This window comes from Siphateles boraxobius, unplaced genomic scaffold, assembly GCF_051911475.1.
Source record: "Siphateles boraxobius isolate OS27281-9 unplaced genomic scaffold, OSU_SipBor_1 41, whole genome shotgun sequence".
NCBI lineage: Eukaryota > Metazoa > Chordata > Actinopteri > Cypriniformes > Leuciscidae > Siphateles > Siphateles boraxobius.
Window position 1 is genome coordinate 36,988,216 of NW_027509042.1, and position 12,202 is coordinate 37,000,417.

Below are 12,202 nucleotides of genomic sequence, written 5' to 3' on the forward strand. Positions count from 1 at the left end.
TCCTACACACACACACACACACACACACACACACACACACACACACACACACACACACACACACACACAGACACACACACACACACACACACACACACACACTATCTGTCTATATGTAGCTTCAAGGTTCTAATACAGCAACAGTTGTATTTAATTTTTTTCATTTGCTTTCCCTTTTAGCATCCTTTTGCAGTTTTCAGTCAGAATTAAGAAAAACGTTTTGATTTCATTACTTAAAAAAAAAAAAAATTCAGTAAATGTTAATGCAACTACTGGTCGCACTTATAGGTGATAACCTTCTCTGAAATGTTAACCTTCTTTTATGCTCTCTCTCTCTCACCATTCAGTTTGCGGCCTACATCCGTGCTGCCGTACGTAAAGAGAAGGGTTTGCCCATTCTGGTGGAGCTACTAAGAATGGATAATGACAGGGTGGTCTGCTCTGTGGCCACTGCTCTACGTAACATGGCTCTGGACGCCAGGAACAAGGAGCTCATTGGTCAGTCACTTAAACGTATTGCCATGAACTCAGTGCAATGCCTTACATTCTGTTTTTATTATACGTCGGTTTTATGTGGCCATTAAAAACTGCATTGCATCTTCTAAAATAAATGTTTGCTGAATTCGGTTGCTTTGAAAGGAAAATACGCCATGCGGGACCTAGTGACCCGTCTCCCTGGCAATGGGCCCTCCCTGCTGTCGGATGAGACGGTGGCGGCGGTTTGCTGTGCCCTGCACGAGGTCACTAGCAGGAATATGGAGAACGCCCGTGCGCTCGCCCAGACGGGCGGCATCGACAAGCTGGTTACAATCAGCCGAGGACGTGGGGAGAGGTATATACCTCTTTTTATGGGCTGGTTGAAGTGGGCAGTTTTATATGTTCATTGGCGTTGGTGCACTGTTTCGTAACCTAAAAATCTTTTTTTTTTAAAGTACTATGATTAAAACAAATACATAGAGAGAGCCTCTATGCTTTCTTTGGACCTCCTAGTCCGGGCAGGAGTGTTTGAGCTCTTGTTCTCTGTTGCAGGTACTCCATGAAGGTGGTCAAGGCAGCGGCTCAGGTGTTAAACACTCTGTGGCAGTACAGAGATCTGCGCACCTTCTACAAAAAGGTACATGTTCTCAACCATTGCTGGGGTTAGGGACCCTGATGTTCTCATGAAATCCATTTTGTAGGATCCGATCAAAAGTGCAAAGCAGTAAATTAGGGGTGTATGTGTAAATAAAATGACGGTTCGCTACGTACCTCAGTTTTTAAGTGGTTTGGTATGTTTTTTGGTACAGCAGGGGGGAAAAACAGACCATTTTTGTTTAAAGTGGTTTACTGAACAAGCTAATGTCTTTAAATTACAAAAAACAATTCTGTTAGGATCAAGGTTATTATAGTTTTGCTTTTTTAAATTAGTTTTTATTTTAATATCGTTTTCAAATTTGCTTTAAATTTTAGTTTAGTTTTAGTTAGTTTTATTAATGGTTTTGTTAGTTTTGGTTTAGTTTTTATTCTGCAAACACATTTCTATTTAGTTTTTATTTTATTTAGTTTCAGTTTTAGTTTTAGTAATTATAGTTTAGCAGAGCAAAAAGAACACTTCCAGTGTAGACCAAACCGGGACGCTTAATTTCAGCAAAGTTTAATGTTTGCCCAGATTACAATTAACTCTTGAGAAGACATCTTAATAATAAAAATAAAATAATGGTTTGAGATTGAACAAAGCACCAAATAAATGGAACTTAAAAGTATACAAGAAAAAAATATGAATAACTCAGACAAACTAATTCATATTAAAGATGAAATCTTGTTATACGTGCCTAGTTTACTTTTTTTCAGCTGTAAATGTGGCAGAGTGACCACTGGTACATAAAAACAAAACAAAACAAAAAACAGCTCAATTCATCTGACTACAGCCAATACAACCTGCTGTGAAGCCAGTGTGATTAAATAATGAAGTATCTATGCAGTGTGTGAGTGTGTATATGTTTTTCTATCCTGGTGGGGACTTAAACCTGAATACACACAGACTCATGGGGACTCGTGTCACTGTGGAGACCCACATTGAGGTAGGCTACACAAAGCTATAAATCATACAAAATTAGTTTTTTTGTAAATGTAAAAATGCAGAAAGTTTTGTGATGGGTAGGTTTAGGGGTCAGGTTAGTGTAAGAAGACAGAATAGTTTGTGCAGTATAAAAACCATTACGTCTATGAAGAGTCCCCACAAAGATAGTGCACCTGTGTGTGTGTGTGTGTGTGTGTGTGTGTGTGTGTCCTGGTATTCCATACATTGAGGGAAATGTCTCCACGTGGATATTATTAGCAGTAAATGTTTTATAAAAACAAAGATAATAACAGCACCTTTCAGCCTGTCAACCTCCATGCAAACATGACATCTCCAACATAGTAGCCTAGAACATTAAAGGTTTTTTGTGCTTGACGAAATTGTTTTGCTGTTGCACCCGCGTCTCGCAAATGAAACGGCATTCTAAAAATGCTGCGCTCAAGTTAAAAGAAGTCCAACTTGTCTCTTATTACCTTGTGTTATTTCCCATTCCACTGCAACAGATGCATCCTTTATGAACAGCGCTTAGCACTAGCCATGTGTTCTACGTTACGGTCCTTCATTGAGCGCGTCACAGCAGGACAGCGGTTAATCGCCTCAGAAACTTCACGCGTATGAAGCGCAGTATCAGCCACAGGTCAGATTTTCCGCCAAAGTAAAGAGCTTAATAACGAAAACTATATATTTATTATTATTTTATTTCAGTTAGTTTTTCAGTAACTGTTGTTAGTTTCGTTTAGTTTTAGTTTTTCATTTATTTTCAATTTTGAATTTTATTTCAGTTTGCGAAAATGTTTTTTGATCAATAGTTTTAGTTTCAGTTTTCGTTTACGAAAATAACCTTGGTTAGGATTTTGGCAACTGGCATCAACATGCACTGCAGTTTATGGTGCTGTTGTGATTGGGGGAAGAGATTAGAAGTGCTTACACTTTTGAATGCAAACTATGTTAGAATAAGTACCCCTTTTCCACCAAAAAAGAACTGGTTCGGAACTGGTGCTGGTTCAAAGTTGGTTCGGAGTTGGTTCAACTTGCGAACCTTCTCAGAACCTGTTTGTTTTTCCACTTCTAGAGCGCCCAGCGAACGACGTCGTTACGTCACTGTGTACGTCGCCATACATCTTAGCTAGAAACGCTTGCAAACCTACAACATTACTTTGGGATTATCTCTAACTCATGAACCAAAAAGGCTTTAAAAACAATTTAAATATGTAAGTCTTTCAACCTTTTCCTTTGATATGTAATCTTTTCTGATTAGTTATGTACCCCTGTCTTGTGTCTTTTTTTCTTTCCATTTATTTGTTCTATATTGTGACTGTTTTCTTCTTTGCTTACATAATGTTTTCAATAAAAAAACTAGAAACGCTTGTGCCAACTTCAAGCATAACAATTACAATGGCGGACTACATGGTGTTTCTGCAAATGTTTCTCCTGGCTTTGCGATCCTATATTATGGTCAGAAAAGATGTTTAGAACATATCTAAACCCGCCTCCAGCCCCCGACCTAAGCATGACGTAGTAAAAGAAAGGTTCTAGTCCAGCAAAGAGTTGGTGCCGCTTTGGAACCAGTTTTCCTGGCCGAGAACCGGTTCTTTGGCTGTCGAAACACAAAGAACTGTTTCGCGCGCAGGCACCGGCTCCGAACCGGCTCTCAAAATGCTTTGGTGGAAAAGGGGTGAAGGTTAGAATTATTGCGCTTCCATTCTAATGTCCTTTGTTTATTTGACACGCATGCACACGCCGGCACTCGTTCACGTAGACTCGTAATCCTTTATGTGAAATGGAAATATTTGCGTGGTAAATATACAACTGTAAGATGCAAAAAAAGACAAAAATACTGATTAGGAAAATGCAGCTACTCTTGTAGTTTTAACAGTGTCCTAAAAGCTCTGATCTGAAGACTCAAACCACATTCGGAGGCAATGCAAGTTGAAAATGCTTTATTATTTATAGTGTATACACTAATGACTTGTGGAAAAAAGGCGAACGATTGGTTAATCATAATACTTGTAAATCAACCGTTGCACTACAATAACAGTTTTAAAACTAGAAGAGAACAACAATACGATCATCAAAATTACTTGAAATAGATTTGAATAAATAAAAAATACTCTGTGTCTGCTTAGCACTTGTGATTGGATCACCTGAGATGTATAATAATAGTAGTTGTAATCAGGGTCTGTGTGTTCTGTGATTCATCAGGATGGATGGAACCAGAATCACTTCGTAACTCCAGTGTCAACACTGGAACGAGACCGCTACCGTTCCCAACCTACTCTGCCAACCAGCAACGTACAGATGTCACCTGTTATCCAATCAGGTGGGTCTGATTGTAATTCTGTAGAAGCTACAGGGAAATGACTCGCTGCTTCTATAGGCTGAGATTAATATTATTATTTGGTCGTTTTATTTTTATTTTCTTATTTTTTCTTTGCACTCTGAAATGGTTAATTGACAATCGATATTTCATTTTGTCCCCCAAACATTTAGGAGGCAGTGCCACCTCTTCCCCGGCCATGTTGGGTATAAGAGGTCATCGTTTAAATCAGCGGCGGACCCAGTCTTCTATGCAACTTCATAATTATTATGGAGACGCCAACAGAAACACAAGTCAATATACAGGTGAGCTTTCCTGAAGTTCTCTGTTCACTTCTTAACAGGCAAATACCCACGTTCTTATTATGTACACTTTGTAGTATTTTAAAGAAAAAAGGCTTTTGTAATGTTCCATTAAAATGTATTATAATTTTCTGCCCCTGAAATTACTTTTCTACTGGTGTGGCCAAGAGTGTGCAGTCAGGGAAAAACAATATTAACCATATATCTTAAGTTTCTCCCCTCACGATCCTTGTCCCAGTGGATGGAATTAAGTCTTTCTTTCTGAACATTTTTTTTAAATTCAGAAATATGCAGCATAGTTGGTAATGATTTATCGATAAGCACTCTTGAAAAACAACAGAAGGATCTGTCTGTGAATTAGAAGCGGGACTGATGTACTAACAGATATTTCACCCATGCTGTCTTCAGCTAATAGAGCAATCAGTTTTACTTCCCTGTCTGGTCGGAAGCCGTAATGGTCATTCATTTAAGGAGCACTTGACCTCCGTAGTTACTCTTCATTGATTGGTGATACTTCAACCTGGAGGGTCTGATATGTGTCTGTGATTCAGAATGTGAGTTCAGTGTGAGAGGTCTTCATTAGGTCTGTTGGGCTGTTGAACCGTTTCCGCCCATCTAAGCCTCAGCCCTGCTCTCCGCCCTAACTGTACTTCACAAAAAATAGAGCTTCACAACAGACTGTACTCTTATATAAAATATAACGTGTTTTAACATAAAATTTTAGATAACATGGATGGTCTGGTGTTTTAATATGTGTGTATACGTGTTTAGGGTCTGGAAAGCAATCAGCCTATTTCATCAGTTCCTATCCCTCTCCTTCAGCGGAGGAGTCCCACAGGTCACAGGTGAGTTTAACTCTTGCTCGCCTCACAGAACAAAAGAAGAAATTGCTAAATCTGAAGCCAGCTGAGCCCGGATGCCATATGACCTCTGCACATGATATCCTTTGATGTAGATTTAATGCGTCTAATTCCAGCAGATGAAGTTTACATAATCCATTGGCTTTCTTTTCTTGACCACAAATAAAAAAAGCATCTGAGTTTAATGTCTCACTCTGTGTTGGTCCATTGTATGAAACTGGTACCCTACATAAAGTTTACAAATATTTTATAAGGTAAAATGTCTTTTTTTTGTGTGTAAGATTTCAAATATTTATCTCTTATTCTAAATGCTCATAAATTGCATTGTACCATCTCAAACTAAATTAATAAATATTAATATATATATTTGGATGTACAAAGCGTTAAAAAAGTTACAGTTTTACAGTTATATATTTAACATTTTACAAGCTGTTACTAGCTTTGAGCTTTAAATCATGACACTTCAAGATGTTTATTAGAGTTTAAAGATCTCAAGATGAATATTCGGTGCGAAATGTTTTATTTGAACAAGCTGCCGTCAATGCGTGTGTTCAGACTGACGCGAACATTCGAATGCCGTCAATGCAACCGTATTTGTGATCTAACCTTTTTTTCCATCGCGCTGCGAAAAATTCTGGCAACCAATAAGATTCGTGCTATCGGTCACATGCCCAGAGCTGCTGCTGTTACATAAAACTACGACTTTGTCAGAAACGGAGAGTTTCCATAACCAGGGTATTTCTGCTTTTCTATAAGTGCCTCCTAATGTCAGAGAGAGAACGTGAATTTTCATTCATCCTGTCTGAACAAACTTATTGTATGTGAAAATTGAACTTTTATGTTGGTGTGAAATGGCCTTAATGCTGATATTTCTACAGTAAGTTAGGTTTTTAGTTGTTTACTGTAAAAAAAAAGTAATTAAAACAGGGTTACCAAATTAAGATCATCTTCTGACCAACCTAGCATTATATAAGATAAAGTGATGAAAAAGAGGAGATATTTTAGATTACTTTTTATGTCATTGAATGATAGATAAGACGTTAGTATGGGATAACTATGATGGTAAGTGTTGAAACATAACCTTGAAACTTAGAGAGACTTAATTATATCCTTGTATTTTATATACATATATATATATATATATACAAAAGTTTAACAAATAAAGCACCTTGTGAGGATAGAGCCACTAGATTATGTTTAGAAAAAGTTATTTGTTGTCACTGTTTATACATTTAAATGATTTATGTAAATGATGAACAGAAAACGCACTAATTTTGTCTCTTCTTTCAGCATGGCCGGCTCTACTACCCAGATGACGCAAATCAAAGCACCTATGACACTTTTGGAATGTACCTGTCGTCTCCGTTGGGCTACGAGGATGCCTACCTGGACGAGCCGGTCCGTTATCCCGTGGTGAGCGAGAGGCAGGTGCTCAAACCCAATACCAACTACGTGGACTTCTACTCCACCACACGCAGGCCTTCATACAGAACTCAGCCCTACCCGGCCTCACCTGACTCATGGGTGTAGGCATGTACGTTTGTGCGTAATTGTTCTTGTAACGTGTAGCCATAGATAGAATATAACAAGGACGTGTCACTCCTTAAGACATATCTGGATCAGTGGATTCCAAGACTGTTGTATGGACAAGCTGTTGCGTTTGAAGTGACTGGTTCATTTTCATTCAACAAATTTCATTTGTTTTGTTAGTCCGGTGCGGCGACATTCATTTTCATTTTTGTGGGTTTGTCTGCAGGTGTGAGTGGGAAAGTGTGTGTGTGAGAATAGATGACATTAAATTAAATTAACTTGAATTTGACCCGGGATTGAGTGTCAGCCAAAGATTTCCTTTTCAGTATCTGCTGTTTCTAAACAGCAACACGCGTTTAAGGTCTGATTTACTGAGAACTTGAACCATCTTTTTATGATTTGATTTTTCATGTTTTTTTAATGGCATGTATTATAGTCACCCCGGTTTTTGAGCCAAATGAAAAGGTGTAACTAAATTACATATTGGCTGAAAAGTCTAATAAAGAAATAATAGCAGTGTAAAAAAAAAAGATAAAAAACACTAATAATGTTCTGTGCAATTGAAACAAAAACGTCATTTTGTCTGATCTCATTGCTGTAGCCTACTTAATGTAAAGATTAATGTATGTTCCATGGAGTCTTGCACAACTACGTCAGTTTATTGTACATCCGTGATTGTGCTTCTAAGCACAAAAACTGTGCCATGATAAATCGCTATGTAGAACTGTGTGTATATGGCAAAAGTTATTACTATCAGAATATTTAGATGTAATAAAGATGACATTTGTTTTTTTTTATATTTGATGTTGGATTATGTTGTTTATTTCTCTACCATAAGATGCTACAATTAAATTTTATTTTCATGTGTTTTTCACACTACAAATTGTGTTAAAGCATCCCAACAGCACCAATATACCAATATATATGTATTAAAGGCATAGTTCACCCAAAAATGAAGATTCTGTCATAATTTCCTCACCCTCATGTTGTTCTGAACACAGAAGAAGACATTTTGAAGAATGTTGGTAACCGAACAGTTGACTGTAGCCATTGACTTCCATAGTATGACAAGAAAATACTATGTATGTCAATGGCTACCATGAACGGTTTGGTTACCAACATTCTTCAAAATGTCTTCTTCTGTGTTTAACAGAAGAAAGAAATTCATACAGGTTTAGAACAACATAAATCATGACAGAATCTTCATTTTTGGGTGAACTATCCCTTTAATTAGACAGTTGTTCCATCGATAGCCACATGGGGACGGTAAAGAGTCAAATACTTCACAGGAACGCAGTACTATATCACTGGATAGGATAGGATGGGGATTGTGGATGGACTAGTGGTTTGAGGGAATGAAACCCCTGATTCTTATCAGAATATGTATTTCCTTGTTCCCTGTTGAATTTTTACTGTCGGCACAGATTTATTAGCGGTCAATTCCTGCTTCACTATAATGAAAACAAAAGGGTCGAACATGATAAATAAAAAAAAGTCTAAAAATCTTGGTGTAATGTAGGGAAAGTATCTATAAAAGTGTAAACCGGACTTTCAAAAATATGCTTTGGTCATGCTCATGAAAGGGGCGCCACTAGAAATTTTGGGCCCTGTGAAAGAATATGAGGTGTTTTAGTATCCCAAATGTGTGTGGGCCCTTAGAATCGTCCTAACTTTTCCCCATGTAGGGGCGCCCCTGGAGCCTCATGAACTTTTTTTTATTAATAACTTGATTTGACATTTAGACAATAGTAAGTAAGACAATTAATAGTTTGGAACCTAACAGGACTGAAATTAAAAAGCTAAAGTTGGCCATTGTATCAGTGAAAATTTTTAACTAACATGAGGGTTAACTTGGTTAAGTTTCTTTTTTTTATCGAACGGGTCAACATTTATTTTAAATTAGACAAACGAATTACTTTACAAATACAGTCAGGGAATACTAGGATAAACAACAAAAATAAATAAATTAAAAGATAGAAATAAATTAAATAATAAATAATATCGCTTAAAAACATAAAAATATTTTTACAGCTTTCTTAGTTTTCAAACTTAATATTGTTTTTATATTGTTGAACTTCTGCCTTTAAAATTATCATTACATTTATATTTATGTATACTAGATTTAGCTATAAGTAGCAAATTGATAAGATGATTATGATAAGAAATGTTATAAGTGAAAACCATTGCTGTTTACTGGTGTTGTTTTCAGCACCAAAACCTTCTGGAAAATTATGTAAATGTTAATTAAAGAATTTTTTCCCTTTTTTTTTTAAAGAGGACGTATTGGAAAATCTTATGAAATGATTAAATATTTTAAAAAGTTACATAAAAGCTGCTCAAACCAAAGTATTACAATTATTTATTAAAATCATTTTATGAAATTAATATTCAGTCAGTTCAATTAATTCTGATGATAATGATTATTGTCATCTTGTGAAAATGTGTGAGTTTGAGATATTCCATGGAGGTATGATTTCACATTTTAAATAGGATTTTGTATTTATTTAAAAAATACTGAAATTAGCTTTTAGGAGGCGGGGGTGCGTCAGTTTCTTGACTGACTGAGGGAATCGCGAGAGGGAGGAGTTGACGGAACGCGCTCCTTCACTCACTCACTCACTCACTTACACACTCCAGTCATGAAGTGATTCTGAGCGAGAAACGCGTGTGTGAGGCAGAGTCTGCGTGGTATCTCTCTTAAAACAGGTAAGTTTCCTACAAGCTTTAATTCTGAAACATCTGTGTACACGAAACAAAGTTAAATCTGACAACCTTTGCAAGTTTTGGTCTCGTGAAGTCACTACTTAGAGAGAAAAATCCTGTAGCGTTCGTGTTGATGTCAAACGTTCGCGTTTCAGGGCATGTTGCTTAAGTTACCAGTTGTGTTATTTACTTCAACGTTTGTTTTATAAGCGACTTGTGTTGGATAGATTAAGTTTACCAGTGATTGAGTGGTCTGTCATGCTGTGATTTTTCTGTTGTCACGTGCAACACAAATTTCTACACAAAATAGTTCAGTAACTTATTACCCTGATTAATATTTGTTTGTTGATCTTTATTTTGCTCAACCATACAAGGGAAAGTATGTGACAACTGCTATCTTGAATCTCTTTCTTTGAAATTTTAGGCAAAATGAGAATTTTTGAGCCACACAATACTGCTCTACACTGAATGGAATAGAGTTAGGCATCACATGTCGATATTTTGAGTGGCAAATACTTACGGTCAGGAACTTTGGACCTTTAAATCAACACTTGAAGCCTGAAAAGCCACTTGAAAGTTTATTTTCCTCTTTACACACATGCTCTTTAAAAAAAAGTAAAAAAAAAAAGTGATGTACCTGACACTTTCCAGCCAGGGTCATGAGCCAGCTGACACTGAACAGGTGCGCGCGCGCACACACACACACACACACACACACACACACACACACACACACACACACACACACACACACACACACACACACACACACACACACACACACACACACACACACACACACACACACGTTATACTAGTTTTGACAAAGTAATGGAATGTGTTTGTTCTTGCATTTGTAAAGGTCAGCTGAACCTTTCCTCCATTGCATTTCATGTCTCTTTTCCACACTGTACCCTAAAGCCCTCTTGATTCAGTTGGTTAATGTTTTCAGTTCAGTAGACTTAAGTTATTGCTGCCCTCGGCCTGAAAAGTAATCAGATCACTTGTGGTAAGCAGAGTAGGATTTCATTTTTGAAGCTTGCTGCCATTGTTCTGATCACAGAATCTGTTGTTGCACGCTCTATTGAACCCTATCAAATTATATTGAATTTTGCTAAATCAAGAGCATGGACCAAATGCCTTGTTGTGGGTTTTCGTGAAAGAAGATATTGTCCTTATCCCACAGCTTAATACTTATGTTCCTTCAGTGTCTTGTACTCTCACTAACAAATTTATGAAAAGGTCACGATATTTGCAATAATGTGTGCCGTGTTTATTTAGGATAGTTGTTGGCTATGTGCAACAGTCCAGTACAGTCGCGAGTAAAAAAAAAATCTCCTTTGGGAAATTGATTCTTAACAATAACTTATAAACCTTATAAACCTCTCTTGTGAGCTTTAAGGCTGATAATTTTTCTTGAATCTATCTTTTTGCGTTATTTCAACTAAAATTCGATTGAACAGTGAAACTACATTACCCATGATTCTGTACTGGAATCTTCCTAAATCTGAGTCTCTGCAAGGAAATTGTTCCAAAAGAGCTGGCAGGCAATGAATTAAATCAGCTGTTTCTACAGATAGAATCTGCTACTTTAAAAAAGATTTTAGTTAAATTCGATTGGCATTTGCAGTGCTTTATGGGATTGTAGTTCTTTCCCTCACTAGCCATTAAAGGATTAGTTCACTTTTTAAAAAACTTTTGCTGATAATTTACTCCCCCCCCCCCCCCCCCCCCCCCCATGTCATCCAAGATATCCATGTCTTTCTTTCTTCAGTCGAAAAAGAAATTAAAGTTTTTGATGAAAACATTCTAGGATTGTTCTCCATATAATGGACTTCATGGGGTACCAAACGGTCCAAGGTCCAAATGACAGTTTCAGTGCAGCTTCAAATGGCTTTAAACGACTGCAGACGATGCATAAGGGTCTTATCTTGCGAAACGATCGGTCATTTTAAAAAATAAATAAAAAAGTTTAAGTTTTATAAGCACAAATGCTCGACTTGCTCTGTTCTGTGATGCACGATCGTGACTCTCCTGTTCAAACTCGTTCATCAAAATGAGTTGAATGAACGAAATGACTCGAAAAAAGATTTGTTAATTTTGAACGAGTCTTTTTTCGAGTCATTTCGTTCATTCAACTCATTTTGATGATAATTTCTTTTTGACTGAAGAAAGAAATACATGGATATCTTGGATGACATGGGGCTGAGTAAATTATCAGCAAAAGTTTTTTAAAAAGTGAACTAATCCTTTAAGTACAGTCTTGTACCTTTGTCTTTCTTTCTTTTAAAAAAAAAAAAAGTGTAATGTTGTGATTCACCTCTGCTGGTTTGCTTTGTACAAGTTATGACACTTTAACAAAGATTAAAATAAATAAAAAATCCCTTTGAGAAATAAATACACTGGAAAAAGTGTCCGGGTACTAATGCAC

The 12,202-nt window shown here is 36.8% G+C and overlaps 2 protein-coding genes across 11 annotated transcripts in view; both read left to right on the top strand.

Moving 5' to 3' along the window:
- pkp4 (plakophilin 4) overlaps positions 1 to 7,865 on the top strand; it is a 39,860-nt gene extending 31,995 nt beyond the window's left edge. For all 5 annotated transcript variants that reach the window (XM_077199354.1, XM_077199353.1, XM_077199355.1 and 2 more), the window contains 7 exons: positions 348 to 498; positions 640 to 832; positions 1,030 to 1,114; positions 4,262 to 4,379; positions 4,550 to 4,681; positions 5,450 to 5,523; positions 6,829 to 7,865. In XM_077199354.1, the coding sequence (XP_077055469.1) occupies positions 348 to 498; positions 640 to 832; positions 1,030 to 1,114; positions 4,262 to 4,379; positions 4,550 to 4,681; positions 5,450 to 5,523; positions 6,829 to 7,068 (993 nt within the window). In that variant the 3' untranslated portion in view covers positions 7,069 to 7,865. The remainder of the gene's footprint in view (positions 1 to 347; positions 499 to 639; positions 833 to 1,029; positions 1,115 to 4,261; positions 4,380 to 4,549; positions 4,682 to 5,449; positions 5,524 to 6,828) is intronic.
- A 1,813-nt stretch (positions 7,866 to 9,678) lies between these two features.
- Positions 9,679 to 12,202, top strand: part of tanc1a (tetratricopeptide repeat, ankyrin repeat and coiled-coil containing 1a) — a 98,836-nt gene continuing 96,312 nt past the window's right edge. For 3 of the 6 annotated variants that reach the window (XM_077199358.1, XM_077199360.1, XM_077199363.1), the window contains exon 1: positions 9,689 to 9,778. The gene's annotated coding sequence lies outside the window, so the exon portion shown is untranslated. Of the gene's footprint in view, positions 9,779 to 12,202 lie in introns of all 6 variants that reach the window. The other 3 variants (XM_077199359.1, XM_077199364.1, XM_077199362.1) reach the window with 2 other exon arrangements.